At 46.5% G+C, this 21,715-nt stretch overlaps 1 protein-coding gene across 1 annotated transcript in view; it reads right to left on the bottom strand.

Moving 5' to 3' along the window:
- Positions 1-19,197, bottom strand: part of AMPH (amphiphysin) — a 125,455-nt gene extending 106,258 nt beyond the window's left edge. The window contains 1 exon segment of the mRNA XM_084857850.1: positions 19,129-19,197. Within this exon segment, the coding sequence (XP_084713976.1) occupies positions 19,129-19,197 (69 nt within the window).
- Positions 19,198-21,715: the final 2,518 nt, after the last annotated feature.

Here is a 21,715-nt window from a genome sequence, read left to right as displayed (position 1 = left end):
GGAAAACCTACACAAAAGCCAGGAAACCACAAAATGATTGGTACCTAGGGAACGTGGGTGGGGCCACGGGAACCCTGGAGGGCTGTATTGGAACTTGGCCCCCAGGCCTCAGGTTTCCCACCCCTGGCCTAAATCCAACATACCATTAGTGGAAGAAACTGCTGGAGAAGCAGAGCTTTACATTGCTGTTGTTGTTGTTGTTGTTGTTGTTGTTATTATAAATTATAGATTTTTTACATTTTAATCTGCAGTTTATTAATTGCTGTCCCTAGGATTAATTTGTACTGTTGGTTTTAAGGACTGCATATTTTTAAAGTATTACAGTGCAATCCTATGGGTTCCGCCCTCGATGCTCATAAGTCCCCGAACTCGGAAGCTTACAGGCATCCTATGCAGGGTGGGAGGAACAGCAGAGGCGATCTTTCCCTCCCCGTCCTCCCCATCTACACAAAACAAATCTTTGCCACCAGATGATTCCAACAGATGTAGTCCAACTGTTAAATGTACTGCAGCAGAACAGCTCAAGGAAAGGTTCGGATGGGTTACCAAAAAAAGTCAGTGCTCTGCTGCTTTCTGCTGATAAATTGAGTGGGTGGGCTCAATAAACTGAACACACCTTTACTTGGGCTCACCAAAGAGGGAAGTGCTTACTGTGAATATTTGGGGCAGTCACCAAAGCACCCTCCCATGCACGCTTTTAGTGATGTTTGGTGGGACTACGTTAGAAGAGGGTGGAAGCATTGCCCGTGACAAGCAGGGGCAATCCGCGATGCAACTACCTAGGTTCACCCATGTGACCAATCCAGGAGACATTGCCCTTACTCTCATCATCAGAGCCAGCATCAAGGGTAGGCATGGGCAGGCACCTGCCAAGGGCCCACACCTCAGCAGGGCCCACTGACAAGAGCCCCTTGGACTTGCTCCTCCTCTTCACCAATGCAACCTGCTTGTTCACATGCCTGTCACTCTAGCCCAGGCAATGGTGGTGGAGGAACAGTAGATGCTCCTTGCTCACTGGCTCTCAGCCTGTCAAGCAACTGGTAGCAATGATGAGAAAGAGGATCAGGAGCAATAGCACCTGGTGACAAAGGTGGTGAGAAGGTAGACTTGCAGAGGGAGGGGACCCACTGAGGGTATTTTACCCAAAGGCCCTCAAAAACCGGAAGCTAGCATTGATCGTCATGTTCACCATGTGACCCAATTGGCTGGAATCACTATAAGGAGGAGTAAGAAGTCCTCACCAGGGGAGGGGGGAGGGGAGGCACTTCAGCAGGGGAAATGAAGAGCAGTGAATAAGCCCCCCAAAGGGGAAAATTCCAGAAACATTTTCCCCACACACATACCCACAAGCTACACTAGGCCGTGCCTGAATAGGAAACTAGATTTAACACTAAGGATCTGTGGCACTGGAGAGGACAGGTAAGTACATGGCTAAATACGTACGTGTGTGTGTGTGTGTGTGTGTGTGTGTAAATCAGATGTGTAATAAGAGAATGTTAACACTCTGTTCCTTGTGCAAATGGGCACAGCTGAAGCAGTATACTGTAAGTCTCTGAGACTCTAAAATCAGGAAGAGTGCAGACTAATTTGTTATTATATGAGGTAATTGGTTAGGAACACTTGGGCCATGGAGGATCCAACCTCCATGCAGGGCTGTGAGCAAAATGGTCTTCATAGCCCTTCCAGATAATAACTTCTGTCATTCTAAGGGTCGTATCCAATTGCATCATTCTGCTAGCAGGAGGGAACAACCTGCAGAATAGATTTCCCCCTCCCCATACAGCCCCCACATCTGCTCCGCTCTTCGATACTTTGGGGATCAAAAAGTTACGCACAATTGCTCTAATTCCTGCCCTGCAATTCGAGGCTGTCAAGACTGCCACAAAGCACAGTAAGAGAATGTAAACTGGTACACATCTTTTTAGTTCACACACTCCCCCCAAGCAAAAGCTGGCAAGAGTTCATCCAAGGGTGTTGGAAACTTGTTGAAGGAACCACATGTGAGAGCCTGTCAGAGCTATGGTATCTTTAGTTCAGTCCAACACCGGCAATGATGGTAGTTGTCCAGTGACACAGGAAGAGCCTTTCCCTACAACACGGGTGGGCAGAAAGTAGATCTGGATCTACTGGTTGATCTCTGGGCAATTTGGAGTAGATCAGCAAGGATTCCTGACTTCTGATTGTTTAACAAAATGAGTCTTCCCCTGCCCTAAATTATATTGCCTAAGGGTGCAATCCTGTGCATGTTTAGACAGAAAAAAGTCCTACAACTAGGGATGTCAGAGAATTTCGCTATGAATCTTGGGGAGGCCGAATGCCAGCGCATTCGGCCCCTCGAAATCGGTGGCGAAACGGTCTGCCACCCCCCTGCCCCCCTGGGACGGGACTTACCTTGTGCGAATGTCCCTGGTGGCGGCGGCGGCTCCGGCGGCAGCAGCGCAATGAGGGCCAGTCTTCCAACCAGCTGCCACCGCCGCCATTTCCAGTAAAAAAAAAAAAAAAAAGTGATAGGCTACGTAAAGATTTACGTAGCCTATCATGGCTAGATTTTTAAAAAATACCGTGATAGGCTACGTAAATGTTTACGTAGCCTATCACGGCTGAATAAAAAAAACAAAAACAAACCACACGTACGCAAATGGCGGCGCCCATGGGCGCCGCCATTTGCGTACGTGCGGGTTTTTTGTTTTTTTTTACTCAGCCATGATGGGCTACATAAACATTTACGTAGCCTATCACGGCTGATTGCAGGGATGCAAACGGCGGCGGCTACGGCCGCCGCCATTTGCGTTCCCGGCCAGCCAGGATTCACAGCGGGAGAGACGGGGCGCCTCCCCCCCAGCCAGAATTTCAGGGGGGAGGGACGGGGCGCCTCCCCCCCAGCCAGAATTTCGGGGGGGGAGGGACGGGGCGCCTCCCCCCCACCGTGAATCAAATTTCGGGCAAGGTAAGTGACTTGCATACATCCCTACCTACAACTCCCAGCATGCCCCTGCCAGCTATGCTGGCTCAGGCATGCTTGGAGTTGTAGGACCTTTTTTCTGTCCCGACATGCATAGGATTGTGCCCTAAATTAAGGAAGCTTGGGGAATGGCAAAAAAAGAGTAGATTTTTAGATGGAAGAACTGGGCTCCATTCAGTTCTGGTACTCAAAACAAATTCCAGGGCTCAGAATTCTTTAATTCCATGGGCGTCTTCTGCAGCAGGTACGCGTTAGTGGATCTTGAGGTTGTATTAATAATAATTTAAAAAGTAGCTCCCACAAGCATGAAATCTGCCTACAGTTGTCCTGCAAGTCACGATCCACCTTATATACACCAAATGTACTCTCTGTCTTTAGGAACTGCCTCACCCCTTATGTCCTGCATGATCTTCATGATCATCGGGGAGCATTTCTGAGGGTGCCACATGCTCCTGAGGTTTGCCTCAGAAGCACTTGCAGAGTGTTCACTTGCAGGACCCACCCTCTGGAAAACAATACTGATGTTCAACAGGCCACTATATTTCTGACATTTAGGGTGCAATCCTATGCATGTTTAGATGGGGAAAAAGTTTCATATCTCCAAGCATTCCCCAGCCAGCATGGCTGGCTGGGGAATGCTGGGAGATGTAGGACTTTTTTTCCATCTAAACACACATAGGATCACACACTTAGACATCTTCTTAAGACCCATCTCTTTACACGGGTTTTCCTTGAAGTGTGACCCAGGCAGCTGTGGTCTGTAGTGCAGAGTAGTGTGCGTAGTTTTACTTCTGATTAGCATTTATTTACGATTCTGCAGTTTTATTGTTATGTTTTATTGTTGCTGGTTTTTTATGGTAATGACATTGTAAGTTCACCACTTCGATAACTCGGTGGAAAACATTATATAAATCTGGGTAATAAAAGAATAATAAACCCCCCACTGGCCCCATATTTGGGACCAATTTCTAAGAATAAATGCTTTTGGTGTTCAGGGTGCAGTGCATAATGTTTATACATGATGTTGAAGTCCTTTTTCACTGTGCATATTTCTGTGCAAAAGGAGGGTTATTTTTAGCTCACGGGTTGAGTCATTGGATCCTATAGTGCTATAAGTCACAGACTCACAGATGCTGATGATACAGGAACGGAAGTATGATTATAGCTTAGTAACTGCTGAGGAATTGGGGTCAATGCTACAAAGTAAGAAAATTAATTCCTTAATATGTGAAAGAAGAGCATCCAGTCAGGTGACGAGGAATGGAGAGTTCACTGATTAGGAGTAAAGGAGGTCTGAGCTAAAATAATTATGCCTAGAAGGGATTCATTCACCCCTTACCTTTTCCTGGGTAATAATCTCACTTGTATTAGACACTGTTCGGAAATACCATTTGGCATCCCAATACAGATTACATCTGAAACCCACACCAATTCTCCTATCAAAAGAGACTTGCCAAAGCCTAGATTTAGCCCATATCTAACCACTACACCTCCCTGGAGTGGAAGCTGGTGGTTCCAATTTCAGTCGGGCTATGAATCCATTCTGGGTATCAGTCAGCACCAACCAGAACTCTAAAGCAGTGATCCAAGGTGCTGACTGCCAGGCCAAAAGTAGGGTCAGCACCTTGGATAGTCACTTTAGAGTTCTGGCTGGTTCTGACTGAAACCCAGAATGGATTCACAGCCCCACCAAAGTTGGAGCCACCAGCCTTCATTCCCACACTGGCTTTTTAAAAGCCTATAAAACCTCAGAAGCAATCCAGAGACATTCAGCAGAAGCATTCAGATATGGCCATGTGGTATCCCAGAAGGCAGTCACACAACCAAGCTGGTTTGATGCAAATGGGGGTTGTTGCACACAGTTAATATTGGTAACCTGTCCACCTGGTAAGGCATTTGGAGATGCGCCTGGTTCCTGATCAACGCAGGTGCACTGGCATGAACCAGATCTGCTAATCTTCATAGACTGAACTAGACAGAATTGATTGATGGCAGGTTCAGCTTAATGGTATTGCAATCGTGCTGTTACTTCAGCAAATAAACAGTTCGCAGTCCAGCCTTAGGTTTCTACCCTACCAGAAAGCTTCTGAAAAACCAGACTAACAGATTGAGAAATGCAGTATTACAATTACTCCAGATCCAAAAATTTAAGAAGTCTATCAAGAAAAGGAAGAGCCCCCAGCCAATACTAGCCTTCTCCATTTTTTGTCCTGGTAGACTAGAGGTGCAATCCCATGCAAGTTTAGACAGAAAAAAGGCCAACAACTCCCAGCAGCCCCAACCATGCTCAGAGTTGTAGGCCTTTTTGGTCTAAAATTTATTTATTTATTTATTTCATTTATATCTTGCCTTTTCCTCCAATATTTTATTGTGAATTTTAATGAAACAGAAAACCTAACAAAACCAAACAGCAGCAACAACAAAATAAATATACAACAACATATTCTAAAATCCTCAGTTTCAAATATTACAATATTTGAGAAAGAAAAAAAAGGGAAAAATAGGTTACACATAAACTTCAGTAAAAGCAGACCAGGTATCCACATATAAGTCCATTTCAAAGTTACGCCTATATACCACTCTTGCAAATGTTGCTAGCGTTAAGTCTTCAGTCCGTTGCATTATAGGTGGTGAGTTTTTATCCTTCCAGTATCATAGTATCAGTCTTTTAGCAACCAAAAGGGTGCGAAAAATCCATTTACGCTGACCATGTGTTACATTCCAGGAAGAAGGTAAGTAATTTAAAAGAACCTTTACATCCGTAAATATTAAAGTGCTTTCCAATACAAAATTAATCCGTATAATAACTTCCTCCCAAAAGGAGGTGGCCATTGGGCATTTTCAAAACATATGAGTAAGAGAAGCATTGACTGCATTACACCACCAACAATTAGCCGAATTTGACAAACCTTTATTAAAAAGACTTTATGGCATCCAATAGACCCAAAACAAAAGTTTTTACAGAATAAGGAGTAACCGAAGACCCATTGAAATGTCCGATACAGACGCCAAGATGGCAGTCCATTGATTAAACAAAATAGGACATTCCAGTTCCCTGTTCCATTCCTGCTGTAAACCACTTACACCATATTTATTCATTGATAAATGTTTATAAACATGAATGGTGGGTGAATATGTCTGATCAGCTTCAGTAAGTATTTCCAATAGCAAAGGAGACTCCTAAGCAGTAAAAGCAGCAGGGCCGAATCTAGATACCAATAAATGTTTTAATTGCACGTACTGCCATTCCACTTTAGCAGGCAATCAAATTGATCTCACAAAGTTGTAAATAACAAAAACTCATCATCAACCCCTACTAATTGATCCAGGGTAAAGATCATTTTATCTGTCCAGGTCCGCCATAAGAACAATTTCTTGCCAATTCTTAAATCTGGATTTCCCCATAAAGTCAATTTGGCATGGGGAAATGGGTCAAACTGTAATTGACATGACATCATACGCCAGCCGTCTCTAACTGCCAAAATTGTGGGAGGAGCTCTGTCTACCTTAATATGCCGAGAACCTAATGCCATCCATTTGGAGAAAGGCTCCAGACAAGAAGATTCCAACACTGACCAAGGAGGAAAATCTAATCTGAGTGGAAAAGACCAAAATTTAGTAGAGGTCAGCAAATAGGCTTGATGGTACATAGCTAGATCTGGAAAACCAAACCGGCCTTCATTAATCGGAAGTTGCATCCTTTTTAAAGATATTCTTGATGGAAAGGAACCCCCAAAGAATTTACAAAACAAAGCATTACGTTTTTGGAAATATTTGCCAGGTATAAGTATAGGGATCCCACGTATAACATAAATAATGTGAGGTATGGTATTCACCTTACCCCATAAACACAACTTTAAAGTTGCCCATGTATCTATACCTTGTGAAATATTAATCAACTTGTTAAATTTAACCTAATCATTTGAGATATATCTCTAGGGATAATTATTCCCAAATAAGTAATGAACTCTGGGCACCGTCGAAATTGCCAGTTGGCTAATACACTAGAGTATACCCTATCTCCAATCAGCATTATTTCTGACTTTGACCAATTAACTGAATAGCCAGACAATTCACCAAAGGTATTAATCAATTTCATCAAGGCTGGAACCGATGGCTGGAGTCTCAAGATAAACAACAAAAGATCATCAGCATAAAGGCTAATTTTAAATTCTAAACCAAAATGGACAAATCCATGAATACTATTATTTTATCTAATAGCACATGCCAGGAGTTCCAAACATAAATTGAATATCAATGGGGAAAGTGGACAACCTTGTCTGGTACCCCGCCAAGTAAAAAAAAAAAAGAAAAGCTGAAAATAAACCATTAGTTGTTACTCTCACTCTTGGAGCCAAGTATAAGATTTTAACCCATTTCAAAAATCCTATAGGAAATTAGTCAATGTAGTAAAAATAAATTTCCAATGAATTTTGTCAAAGGCCTTTTCAGCATCCAAAGAAATAATAGCTGCCTGGTCAGTTCTTTCAGAGTTTAAAGCAACTAGATCAACAACTAATCTAAGATTATCAGTCCCCTGTCTGTTTTTAATGAATCGCACCTGGTCTGGTCTAACCAATGCGGCCATGACTTATTATCTATCGGCCAAGATTGCTGTTAATATTTTGATATCTACATTTATTAATGATATAGGTTGATAGTTAGCACAATAAGTATGATCCTTGCCTGGCTTAGGAATCATGGTAATATAAGCATCATTTAATGATGAAGAAAGGGAGCCTGCCTCAAAAATATGGTTATAGAGGCAATACAACTTTGAGGTGGGTTGGGCTGAGAGTCTGTGACTGGCCCAAAGTCACCCAGTGAGCTTCCATGGCTGAGTGGGGACTAGAACTCAGATCTCCCGACTTCCAGTCCAGCACTCTAGCCACTACAACACACTCGCTCTCATAAAGTGCATATTATTCCCAAACATATTTATTTAGATTTCCAATCTGCCACATCAAAGTTAATAAAATCAAATAAACTCTCTACTAAAATAATGAATGAAACATCAGTATTAATGGACACCTACTTAATACCACTCATTAAAGCCAGCCCAAATCAAAAAGGTCTTGTAGCACATTCAGGCTCAAATTTTGGCTACTTTCCAGAGGAAAGAAGTTCTACATTAGACTTCGGATTGGGAAGACTTGGCTTCAAGTCTCCCCTTATCCACAACTGACACTGAAATCCTACACATCTACTGACTGCATTGGCTGCAGCACGCTCTGTGAAGGGGCTAGCCACAAAGCAAGGTAATGAAACAGGTAAAGGGTGAAGCGCAAGCAGTCAGTCAGATACCTGGGGTCAGGCTAAGGCAGGAGAGGGCAAGACAGCAGGCACAGGCTAAAACTCAGTTAGTCAGATACATTACATGGTCCAGAAGCAGAGTCAGGCAGGAGTCCAAGGTCAGTAGCATGGAGATTCAACCATAAGGCAAGGTCAGGAAAACAGGACTCAAGGCAGGAAGAGCTGGTAAGACATCGTTTCCAGCACTGGCTAGGCAGCTTGCTGAGTCCCATCCAGGTTCAGCTGCAGTACATTAGGGGTCTCTGGCCAGAGCCCTACTCATGAGGAGTCACTTTCTCCTGAGGAGTCCTTCTTTGCAAGCAGGCACTCCTTCTCCTAGCCAAGGTCTGAGCCTGTACCTTCAGGCACCAGCGTTCTCGGCGGCTGGGTGGTGGCTCAGCATTCCCCTCCAACCTGGAAGTAGAATGTTCCACCTTTGGAGGGGGACAGTCTGAAGTCCTCTTGCCTGAGGGCTCAGAACCTTCTTGATCCGCCCCAGGATCCCCTGAAGTGTCTTGTTCCCCAAGGACATTTAGCTCAGAAGGTTCCAGTTTATCATCTAAACTGTTCCAGTTTCCTCCAGAAAGGGCATGACATCTACTCAGAAGTCCCATTGATTTCAGTAAGGCTTATTCCCAGATAAATGGGTACAGGATTGCAGCCTGTGTTCCTTTATGTAAATCTCTCTCATTCAGCCTCCCCCAATTCAGAGGATCATAAGGATAAAGTAACATAAGCCATGTACACCACCTTATCTTCCTGGGTGGAAGGACACTAATCTGGGTGTCCAAATTAGGACACTAATTTAATAAATAATCATTATAACATGAAAACAGGGAGCCATAATATATAAGCTAGATAATACACACTGAAAAGTCAAATCGACATACCATGGAATTGTTACTTGGAATCCAACCGCTTTTAAAACACACTCATTCATTTTTGTCAAAACTAATGTGGATATATATTTGGGTGGCAGACAATTATAAGATTCCCGTCTTTATACTAAACACAGAGGGGTCCATTAATCTCTCCAAGATGTGTAATTTAACTCAAAGTAAAGAATCTGTAGCAACTGCTTCACATGGATAATTATGTCATATAATTCCAAAACCTTGATGCCCATCAAGAACACAGCTGGTGACCATTGAAGACCAATGATGTTTCTCACAATGATGTTCATTAACAAATAAGAATGAATTTGGAAACAGGGCTCAATGAGACTAAAAATATGATTTGGAACAAACTTCAATCCAGGCAAAAATGTGAAATGGTGCCACACCGTAAGATCTTATTGCACTGAGCCAGTTCACACCATAATGCTTCGCCATGAAGATGAGACTCAGTGAGGGCTTGTGCACCTCCTTCAACACAGCTGCCAAAAGGAATTTGCAAGCTTTCAGTTTCGATTAACCAGTTTAGTATTATGTCCAAACCCTAAATTGTGGTTAATCTTAACTGTAGCTTGTTGAAACAAGCCAGCTTCTTAAACCATGGTTTGAAACTGGCTTGTTCCAAAGAATCAGTTTTTCTTGACCCCCAGCCCTTGGACCTTCCAGTGTGCAACAGCAGATTCTGATGAGGCTACCTCCTCAGGGCCAAGACAGTCAGTGCCTTATTCAGGGCCCTCCTGGCCAGAGGACATAGCCCTCCCATTGTCCTCTGGCTCAGAGAAGGAGTCTATTTCCCCAGCCTCTCGGAAGTCTCTGGCTACAAAATCAGGTGAGGGCCTTTAACAGTCCAATCAGCTCCTCCAGGAGGGGCAGAGCTCACTACACTACAGGTCTTGCCAGCCTTTATAAGGCTTCAGTTGGTTTTAGCTCCCTGCTGAGAAAACATTATCCTAGTATCCTAGTAGGAAAGAATTCCAGGCATTACCCACTTGGAGCTATCCAAGGTCCTGATTATTTTCTTGCCTTGTTCTGACTGCCATCCGACCTGCAAGACTTAAGGGACCTCAGAATGGGATGTAGTTAGGGATGTAGGAAAGTCACTTACCATTTCGCGGATCTGCTTCACGGTGGGGGAGGGGAGGCGCTCCGTTCCTTCCACCTGGAATCCTCGACCAGCTGGCTGTGCTTCGCGGCGGCTCTGCGGAGCAGCCAGCCAGGCCCAGGCCAGAGCCGTCCGCAGCCGGATTTCCGGCCGCGGAGGGCTCTGGGTAAAAAAAACAAAAAAACAAAACCGCATACGCAAATGGCGGTGGCTATGGCCACCGCCATTTGCATTCTTTATTTTTGGCCATCTTAGTCTATGTAAATATTTACGTAGACTATTACAGCGAAAATAAAGGGGAACGCAAATAGCGCCCGCTACGCTATTTGCGTTCCAATTTATTTTGGCCGTAATAGTCTACGTAAATATTTACGTAGACTAAGATGGCCAAAAATAAGGAACACAAATGGCGGCGGCCGTAGCCACAGCCATTTGTGTACGCGTTTTTTTTTTAGCCTGCCGTGATAGGTTACGTAAATACTTATGTAGCCTATCACAGCCTCCACAGGGACGCAAAAGGCGTCCCTGCGTTAGCCGTGATAGGCTACGTATGTATTTATGTAGCCTATCATGGCATGAAAGAGGAAGCGAATGGCGGCTGCAGGGCAGCCGCCATTTGCAAGTCAGTGCCGATGGGAGCAGGTAAGTGCTCCATTTCACGCTATTTTCGTGGGGTGGGGGCTTCGTGCCGCCCAACTTTCGTGGGTTGGGGGAGGCAGGGGCTTCATTCCATGATGGATTTTGGAGGGCCGAATGCACTTGCATTTGGCCTCACCGAGATCCATTGCGGAATTCTCTGACATCCCTAGATGTAGTTAAGATTAACCACAGTTTGTTAGCATAGGATTGTTCTTGTAATACTAAAGTGTGGTTTAAAATCATGTCTAAACCAGCCCATTACAATATCCAATAATCTGTGTTTGATATCACATGGAGAGTCAGATGACTATCTTATGAGCAGCCTATCAGAATTCTTAAGCTGCTCAGGGGCCTCTACACCCTCACCAAAACCTTGTGGTTGTTGCTTTACAGTGCTTGCCAGTTTGGATACTGAGAAGAGGGCTGGGGACTGTCAGTTGATCACTGCCAGCTTAATGTATATTGAAGAAACTGATTACAATTCCTTGTCTAAGGACCCTGGTGTGCATTAGCAGTCTCAAACCATGACTGAATCTTCTAGCCTAGAAATGACCTTTTAAAGCAGGGGGCCTTCCAGGTGCTGTTGGACCTCAACACCCATCAGTCCCAGCCAGCATGGCCAATAGTCAGGGATGATGAGAGTTGTAGTCCCAACACTGAGAGGGCTACCGATTCCACACTCCCATTTTAAAGCTCAGTGTTATGACATTAAATAGTGGCATCTACGATTCTGTTTTTATTGACAACCTTGGATTGCATTTATTTATTTATTTATTTATTTATTTTTACAATAAAAGAAATGAGCGATGAGAATAATAAGGGACACAGCTTTCCTTAACAGCTAAAGAGAAACCTATAGCAAAGAAAGGAAACATACTAAAGGGCAAGTCAGAATAACAAGAAAGAATTATTTGAGGCCACCTGCTTAGAGTCTGATCCGAATCAAAATCTTTACAGTTTGGGGGCTTCCAAAAAAAGGATGTGCTTGTCCCCCTGTTTTGTTATAAAAATGACCTAAAGCATAGAGGTGGCCCTAGTTAAGAAACCTGCAAAATTTCAGAAAGATAGGCACAGCTTTTGTGTATGGAAGGAGTGTTCAAATTTGGGGGAGGGGGGTTCACTTATCTTTATCCCCTTCCATGTTTTCTTTCTTTCTTTCTTTCTTTCTTTCTTTCTTTCTTTCTTTCTTTCTTTCTTTCTTTTGCACTTTGTATGAAAATGGCATATGACATACAAATCTCCCTAGGCAAGAACCCTAATTTTTTTTCAGAGGGATAGGTGCAGGGTTAGGGTGTGATGATGAATGAAAGACAGTTTAAGACTTGTTTGTTTCTGCCCAACTGGCACCAAACTCACAGAAAGTACAATAGGACAGGGGTAGATGAGCAGTTGTTCCCAGTGGTGAGGGTTACTTCTAGATGGGAGCCATGGGCAGATAACCCCTTTGGGCAGGGGTCCCCAACGTGGCTCCCACAGGCACCTCCAATGGCTCTTCATTCTCTACCCCCTTCCAAAAAAAAAAAAATTGAAATAAAAATTGAAAAAAGTCAGGGCACCAGGTTCTCCTTCCTGTTCCTGAACCTGCTGCTGAACAGCTGTTCAGTGGGCAGGAAGACAAAGCATGGCAAAGGGGGAGAGGGGAAGAGAAAGAGCAAGTTTAGAGGCTAGGAGGGGAGATAAACTGCAAGGTAAAAAAGGTGAGGGGAGAGAAAGAGCAGGCTAGAGGCTGGGAGTAGAGAGAAACCACAAGATAAAGGGGTGGGTGGGAGAGAAAGGACAAGGCTAGGGTAGAGGAAGGGAGAGAAATAGCAAGGCTAGGGATGGGGAAGGGAGAAAAGGGGCAAGGCTAGGGACAGGGAAGGGAGAGAAAGGGCCAGGATAGGGATGGGGAAGGGAGAGAAAGGGCCAGGATAGGGATGGGGAAGGGAGAGAAAGGGCCAGGATAGGGACAGGGAAGGGACAGAAATAGCAAGGCTAGAGGCTGGGAGTGGGGAGAGAGAGAGAACAAAGGGGAAATGTCTGTGTGGATGGAAGAAGATTGGGCAGGCCAGGAAGCAACTCTTTCCATTTCCCCTTCCCACCCAGCCTCTAGCCTTGCTATTTCTCTCTGCCTCCCCCACCCCACCCCCACATGGCATTTTATGGTGGTGCCCACAGCACTTTCTCAAATTCCCAAATGTGCCCACGGTTCCAAAAAGGTTGGGGAGCCCTGCCTTTGGGGGCTGTGGCACAAGGGCACCATCCCACTTAGGCTGGGGAAGCGGGGAGGCATGGTTAAAACTCTTAGGCTGCAATCCTTTCCACACTTCCTGGCAGTAATTCCTATTGCACCTGGTGGGGCCCTCTTCAGAGCAGACATGTATAGGACCGCACCATTAGAATGTCTCTGGTGTGTGCAGGGCAGGGATGGTGTGGAAAGACTGCCTTGGGTGAAAGGTGATGGCAAAGGGAACTTCAGTATGAAGTGTATTGGTTTTGAAATATCTCATTATTGGACTGGATGCTACTGTGAGTGCTTTTATCGATTAAATCAAGAGCCGATTGCACTTTATCAGTCAGCTCAAGATCTGACTGATCTTGAGGATTTGGATGTTTTTAATCCATATTTTGCCACTATTGCTTTAAAAGAAAACCCATCCATACACTTTTTCTGCTGATGCTGTTTTAGAATGCAAGAAGAGCCCTGCTGGATCAGACCAAAAGCCTATCAAATCCTGCATGTTATTCCCACAGTGACCAACCAGAGGCCTATGGGAAGCTTACAAGCAGAACATGAGTGCAACAGCACCCTCCCACCCATGTTCCCCAGCAATTGGTATACAGAGGCAGAATACAGCCATCATGACTAGTAGTCACCAATTGCCTTCTCCTCCATGAATTTGTCGGATCCCCTTTTAAAACTATCCACGTTGGTGGCTGTTATTACATGTTGTGGTAGCTAATTCCATAGTTTAATGGTATAGAGCATGAGGTACACACTGTTCTGAATCTCCCACTATTCAGTTTCACTGGATGACCCCACATTCTCATATTGTGAAAGACGTTCTCTCCTTCTCCACTTCCACCGCACCATGTGAGTTTTTGGTTTTACCATTGATTGAAATGTTGGTATTATGCCTACTGAAATGATCTACACTGCCAGCTTTCTTGAAATACCGATATGGATATCTGTATGACCAATTAATCATGACTGGACCTACATCTCATTGATTTCAGTGGGAATTAGGTGAAAGTAATTTAGCCTGGATCCAACCCATAACGTTTGGATATGTATTGCTGCTGTTCTTCCATCTTCTGAGCACTGAGCCTCTTTGGGTAAACCTTATGGAAATGCGACATACAAGTAATCCTATACACACCTGGGAGCCAGCCCCATTGAAACTATGGACTTAGTTCTGAGTTGCAGGGCTGGCTCTACATTTAGGCAGAGTGAGACAACCACCTCAGGCAGCAGATTTGGAGGGGGGCAGCAGCAGTTCTTCCTGAGCCCCCACCCATTCCCCTCTGTTGGAGGACAGAGCTGTGTATGCTCCCCAGCCTGTCCTGTACCCCCTAAACTAGCTTGCTGCCTCAGGTGCGGTGGAGGACACTATCCCAGCATCGGTGTTAAAAGGAGATTCTGTCTTGGCCTGGCCCTGCTGAGGAGACGTATTGTGCTGTATCTCTCCTGGTGAGTCAGCTAACAAGTTTACATAATTTTGTCTCTGATATGCATTCATGAACAAACACATGTGCATCCACATGCAAATGCGATGTAGAAATTATCAACAAATTAAGCAGGTAACAAACAGCAGCTCAATCACAGTATTTCATTAAGTAATCAATGAACAGATGGACTTAAAACTCCATACAGATTACTATGGAGCTTGAGAAAGAAACCATTCTCTCTCTCTCTCTCTCTCTCTCTCTCTCTCTCTCTCTCGTTTTCCCAGGTTCTTACTTGGGAAACCATTTTGGGCCAGTGTTCCACAGAACGAGTTTTCAACAGCAACTGTACAGATTGTACAAACACAGAACAATCTTTAGAGGAATAAAATGAATGATCTGGTCTGCTCCTATTTCCAGTGTTCTACACTGTGATACACAAGTAAGCCCAAGTTGCATAAGGGACAAAGTGTGTCCGGCTGATGCTCAGACACCTCCAGTGAAGGAAAACCCACCCCCTCCCAAGGCAGTCAGCTACACTGTCTAACCGCTCTTCTCATTAGGACATTTCTCCTAGTGTTTAGCCGAAATCTGCTTGCCTGCAGTTTCCACCCATTTATTCTAGTCCTGCCCTCTGGAGCAACAGGGAACAAGTCTGCTCCCATCTTCTGCATGGCAGCCCTTCAGCTATTTGGAGGCCACCATCATCTTCTCTTCTCCAGGCTAAACATACACAGGTCTTTCAACTGTTCCTCATAGGACTTAGCCAGAACCTTCATTATAATCATACCAGGCACACACTATCGTATGTGAAGAATGCATGAGTCTCTGAATAGGAACACTGGAAGCTGCCTTATACCCAATCAGACCATTGGTCCAACTTGTTCAGTACTGCAGAGATACGGAACCTCCAGCTCATGGGCCTAAGAACCTCCTTGGTTTCCTCCAGGGGATGGGGCATGGAGGCCAAGCCCTGGCCCCTGGAGGAATCCCACCAAGAACAATCCCCATTGTTATCTCCAATCTGAGACTGGAGATAACAGCAAGGATGCAGGCAGGGGGATACTCAGCTGACACTCAGAGGAGTGGCTGCTTCCCCCCATGCTGGCTGAATCCAAAATGGAGAAAGGCAAAATGGGGGGGGGGGCTGGGTGATGGCATTATCTAGCCTGTAAGAGCCCATGGGGGGGCAATTTGCCCCCCCTACCAAAAATGGTTCTGCACCCCTGCACTATTGTCTACACTGATAGGAAACAGGGACCCAGGATTTCCTATAACAGTCTTTCCTAATCCAGTCTGGAGATGCCAAAGATTGAACCTGGGACCTTCTGCCTGCCAAGTATGCCATGAGTTCACAGGCTGGGAAGGTGACCCACAGAGCCCAATCAGAAGCAGAGGCAGCTGCTGGGTGATTGGGCTTTCCATGTTCACTGGGTATCATTGCCTTGGAGCACTTCAGTGCAAGAAATGCTGTGGATACAGAAAAGGAGGTGGGACAGGTCAACATAAGGGATTTACTAACAGCCAAGGGATTTACTAACACCTACAATTGAGGATTCAAAGCTCAAGAACAATCTCAACCTCTCTGTGGGGACTACAGGGCTAGGAAAGGATTTCAAAATTCTCCGCTTCCTTTATTTGCTTGTTTGTTTTATTGAGCCAGCACCACATTTTTAAGACACCAGCCCAGCACAGAGCTGAATGAAACGTCCATATTGTAGGAGCCCAGTATCCACTTCTCAGGCTTCTAGTTAGCTGGGAAGTTTTATTCATACTTTCAGGAAACCATCCTGTCCTGTCTCGTTGTGTTAGGATGAGAAACAGTGCTTTTAAACATAAGAGAGCATTTTAAAAAAGTGATTCCCCTACATGCAGTGTGAAGTGGTCCAGTCCATTCTGCTATATGGGCAGACCTCCCATTTTGAGCCATACCATTTCTTACTCGCTTCTGCTGGTACTTCCTGGAGTATTACAAAGAGAATGGTCAGATCCAGCTCTAAATCATCTGGAAGCATGACCGCGTGGACCTTCACAGTGTCCTGTCCAACATTTTTAATCAGCCAGGAGTGCTGCTGCACTTCTGAATATTTAGCTAGTGCTCAGGGAAACGCTGGCAGGAGGAGCCCCCCGATAAAGCACTCTGCATGGGGGGACAAGGTGGCTGTTATGGATTACTAACAGGAGAGATTTAGAGAAGGCCATTCTTATCTATCGATTGCTCCACTCTCCAGAGGCACACAGTGAGGAAGATCACATTTGTTCGTGGTGAGCTCGGGCAGTTATTAAAGGAAACACAATCCTCTTACAGTATGGGAAGTGTGCAAGCATGGAGGCAGGGCTGCAGGAGAACCAAATCTTTCTTTCTGTAAATAGCTCAGGGCTGCAGATGCGGTCCTCCTCTTGCACTGCAGGCTCCCAATGGGGCTTATGTTCCCTGGATGGCGACTTCAGTGGTATCAAGGCCACAGACTGAGGGTTGGGGTCGAGGACAGAAGAACAAGTGGGTCCAGTTTACGGGGCTCAAAGGGGCTTTCCTGAGCACACACTGAGAATATCCTCCTCCTAAATAGCGCAGCCTTCCCCAATATGGTGCCCTTCAGATGTTTCAGACTACAACTCCCATCTGCCCCAGCTAGCATGGCCAATGGTCAGTGATGCTGGGAACTGTGGTCCAAAACATCTGGAGGGCACCAGGTTGGGGAAGGATGAAATAGAGCGTCAGGCCTCAGAAAATCCTGCTGCTGTCGCTGAATATTATTACAGACAGATGGGAAGTGGGAGGAAGCAGTGAGTGCAAGCCCCTCCCGGGAACGCCAAAGTGACCTCTCTCAAGAGGCACCTTTATAAATGAGATTGCAAAACTGTGCAAGGTGATATCGCTCACTGGACCAGCTTCTGTCAGCAAGGCCAGCTCCGGAGGGTGGTGAAGTCAGGCATCTGCTGAGGCCCCAAGAATGCCAAAGGTACCACGCCACACACCCCTCCCCAGCACTAACATCTTCACTTTGCATGGAGCACACAGGAAGCTTAGAGACAGTGTGACGGAACTGCCAGGTTGCCTCTCCTAGTTTAGGGTGCTTTGCCCAGAGACCCCAAAATCCTCAAGTCAGCACCTCAAACTGATGCAGCTTGGAACACACACACACACACACACCACCTGTTGTGCCAAGCTATTTCTTAACCTCTGAAAGTCCTAACCCTGATGCACGGCTCAAGTATGAAACCCAGGCCCAAGTGGCAGCAAGGTCTGAAGCAGATCAGTGCAGCACAACCACACTAGTGGGTGCTCTGGTCACAGGGGCCAATGATGCCAAATTATTAGGCTAGGGAGAGAAGTGCATGCCCCTGGGCTGAATGTCACTCGCGTGCTGTTGCATCCTGCCATCCAAGCATCATGATGACTAAATGGGACAAGGGATGTTACATAACATCACTGATGAGGGCAGCTTGCCAACAGAGAAAGAGAAAGGGGGGAGAGGGGAAAAACCACCACCATTATTGGCTAAGTATTAGCCAAACGTTCCTTGGAGACACATCTTTCATGTTCAATAATGCACTCGCCAAGAGTTATTTATACTTCACTCAGGAAGAAAGGACGCCTTTCAAACGTACACAAATGCAGAGCGCCACATAGAACTAGTCAAAAGCGAGGCCTTTGGGTGTTGCTGTCTGTCTCCCCTACCCCCAGTTCACTTATTTCAGGCCCCAAAATGCGCCTCTCTTTACGCGGCCGTTGATTATCGCCGTTTCAGTCGATGCCCCCGGATTCCCCTGCCCTTCTGATGGGAAGGACGTGACATGACCGTCTTCAAATAAGCCAGGCAGACATTGAGAGCAAGAAGGGGCAGCTCCGGACCTGTTTTTCAGCACTCGCGCACCTTGGGGGAGGGGTGTTAGAAACAGATCCCTCCCCCCCCCCCCGCCGCCATCAGTTCAGACACTCTGCTCCTCCAGATCCTGCTGTATTATTTATGACTGTTATTATTATTACTATTGCTACTATATCAAGCCCACCGCAGGAAAAGAGCCCAGACATCCCCCCGCCCCATTAGAAGACGGGATCCATCTCTGCCAGCCAGCCTTCGAGAAAGCCGAGAGCGCGGGGCGCGGGTCCCGCTGGGTGCCCATTGCAGGGCCTCCGCCTAGGAGGCAGAGAGGAGAGATGGAGGCGCCCAGCGAGAGGAGGCGCAGCGGCAGCGCCGCTCCCTCGCGCTGGTGCCGCGGCCGCAGAAGCGCTCGGCGTTGCCTTTGCCGGCCCGCGATGCCCCTTTGCCGGCTTCTTCCTCCCGCCGATTGGATGTCCCCGCGGCTGCCTTCGCACGTCTCCCATCGCCTCCCCCGGCGGGCAAACGCGGCGCCCGGCTCCGGCTTTTCCGAGGCGTCCATGCCCAGCAGGAGCCGCCGTGCGCTTTGCCTCTCCACCCCTCCGCCTGGGGGGGGGGATTTCTCTGCATCCCCGCGCGAACTGCTGCAGGGCCCCGCGGCACTGAGGCGCTTCCTCCTCCTCCTCCTCCTCGCCCCCCCCCCCCGATCCAGGTGTCCCGAGGCGCACAGATGGCTCGCCGCCGCGATTAGCCCGCCAGTCCTGGGCTTACCTTTTCCTGCGCCCTGTTCAGTCTCTTCTGGACATTTTTCGCGAAGATGCCTGTTTTCATGTCGGCCATGGTGGCTGGTCCAGGGAGCCTTTCGCGGAGGCAAATCAGATGGAGCCCGGCTGCAAAGAGCAGGAGAAACGGAGGGAGCGAGGGAGCGGGAGCGCGGCTCGGAGAGAGGAGGGGGAGGGACAAAGGAAGGAACGGGAGGGGACCTTAAAGATACAGCGGCGGGGAAGCTGGTGCCAAGTCGCGCAGAGAGATCGGACTGGGGAGCGGGTGCGGGTGGGGGGGACTAGGAGCTCTTAAGGCGTGTTCACACGTGACGCTGAGGTTGCAATCGGATGCACGCTTGCCTGGGTGTAGAGCCCCGTCATGCGTTCGGAATAAACGTGCCTAGGATCAGCTTGGAAGACTACGATCCTAAGCAGTCTTTCTCAAAAGAGGGTCGTGCTGAAATCCGTGGAACTTACTTCTATGAAAACAGGGTTAGGATCAGGCTGATTTTCCAGGTCCGCAGTGGCTGATTCATGGAAAGGCAACCTGGCGCCTTTCCAATTTTTTGGACTGCAACTCCCATCCGCCCCAGCCAGCATGGCCAATTGTCAGGGATTGTGGGAATTGTAGTCCAAAAATCTGGAGAGCACCAGATCGCCTACCTCTGGGCTACATGAATAACAGTCCCTCTCTGCTTTCCTGAAAGGATGTATTCATATATTCATCCCATTCACACATTTGCACAAAGTTCATGTAGACCTGTGTCACATGACGGTTTCAAATCAGATAATTAACCCCCAGGCCCAGAATTGCACTGCATTGATTACATCGAGGATGGCCAACTGCTGTATTCTGGAGGGATGCTCTATTCTCCAGGGCAGCAGTTGTCCACATTGTGTTCTTTCTGGGAAACCTGAGGTTCCATGGAAGCTTGTGAGGAGTTCCTCAGTGAGAGGATCAGCAGGGCTGGGAAGCTTCCCTGAAGGACAGAGCACACACCACCACCGCCACCAGTCTCCCCTTGCAATTACTGCCGCAAGTGTGGTCAGGCAAAATTGCTTTGGGGCTATCACCTGGACCCCCTTGGTATAGAAGTGCATGGCAGGATGGATAAATATGGATTGTGAAAATAAAAATAACTGGATTTTTACATTTTTTAAAAACAGATTTTTAAAAATTGAAATCAAATTGCATTTTTATTTTTATGTATTTTTCAAAATCAGTTACATTAGGGGTGCTTCTGGGTGGACAGCTGTTAGTGCTACCAATCAAAAGACAATGGGCTGGTTTGCAGGACACATAAGACATTGTTGTAGGTTTGTTGTAGGGTTATGCAAGGACGGCTTAACCCTCAAATAACCTTCGGTGGCCGGGTTCACATGACATGACAAATGACGAGCAGGGGTTGCATAGTCAAAATAGTGCCTGGCACACACCACAGCTCATCATGGGTTTGTTGTTGTTCAGTCGTTCAGTCGTGTCCGACTCTTCGTGACCCCATGGACCATAGCACGCCAGGCCTTCCTGTCCTGCGCTCTCTCCCGGAGCGTGCTCAAGTTCATATTCATTGCATCCGTGATGCTATCTAGCCATCTCATCCTCTGCCGACCCCTTCTCCTTTTGCCTTCAGTCTTTCCCAGCATCAGGGTCTTTTCCAGGGAGTTTTCTCTTCGCATTAGGTGGCCAAAATATTGGAGCTTCAGCTTCAGTATCTGTCCTTCCAATGAGCACTCAGGGTTGATTTCCTTTAGGATGGACTGATTTGACCTCCTTGCAGTCCAGGGGACTCGTAAGAGTCTTCTCCAGCACCACAGTTCGAAAGCATCAATTCTTCGGCGCTCAGCCTTCCTTGTAGTCCAGCTCTCACAGCCATACATTACTACTGGGAAAACCATAGCTTTGATTAGACGGACCTTTGTCGGCAAGGTGATGTCTCTGCTTCTTACTATGCTGTCTAGGTTGGCCATAGCTTTCCTCCCAAGGAGCAAGCGTCTTTTAATTTCATGGCTACAGTCACCGTCTGCAGTGATCTTGGAGCCCAAGAAAGTAAAATCTGTCACTGCTTCCATTTCTTCCCCTTCTATATGCCAGGAAGTGATGGGGCCAGATGCCATGATCTTCGTTTTTTTAATGTTGAGTTTCAAACCAGCTTTTGCACTCTCCTCTTTCACCCTCAACAAGAGGCTCTTGAGATCCTCTTCGCTTTCTGCCATTAGGGTGGTATCGTCTGCATATCGGAGGTTGTTGATAATTCTCCCAGCAATCTTAATTCCGACCTCTGATTCATCCAACCCGGCATTTCTCATGATGTACTCTGCATATAAGTTAAATAAGCAGGGCGACAATATGCAGCCTTGTCGTACTCCTTTCCCAATTTTGAACCAATCGGTTGTTCCATCTCTGGTTCTTACTGTTGCTTCTTGACCCTCGTACAGGTTTCTCAGGAGACAGGTAAGGTGGTCTGGTACTCCCATCACTTTAAGAATTTGCCACAGTTTGTTGTGATCCACACAATCAAAGGCTTTAGCGTAGTCAATGAAGCAGAAATAGACGTTTTTCTGGAATTCTCTTGCTTTCTCCATGATGCAGTGAA

This window comes from Heloderma suspectum, chromosome 5 (assembly GCF_057233095.1).
Source record: "Heloderma suspectum isolate Gila_16-S chromosome 5, 16-S_ref, whole genome shotgun sequence".
NCBI lineage: Eukaryota > Metazoa > Chordata > Lepidosauria > Squamata > Helodermatidae > Heloderma > Heloderma suspectum.
This window is presented reverse-complemented; position numbering and strand designations above follow the sequence as displayed.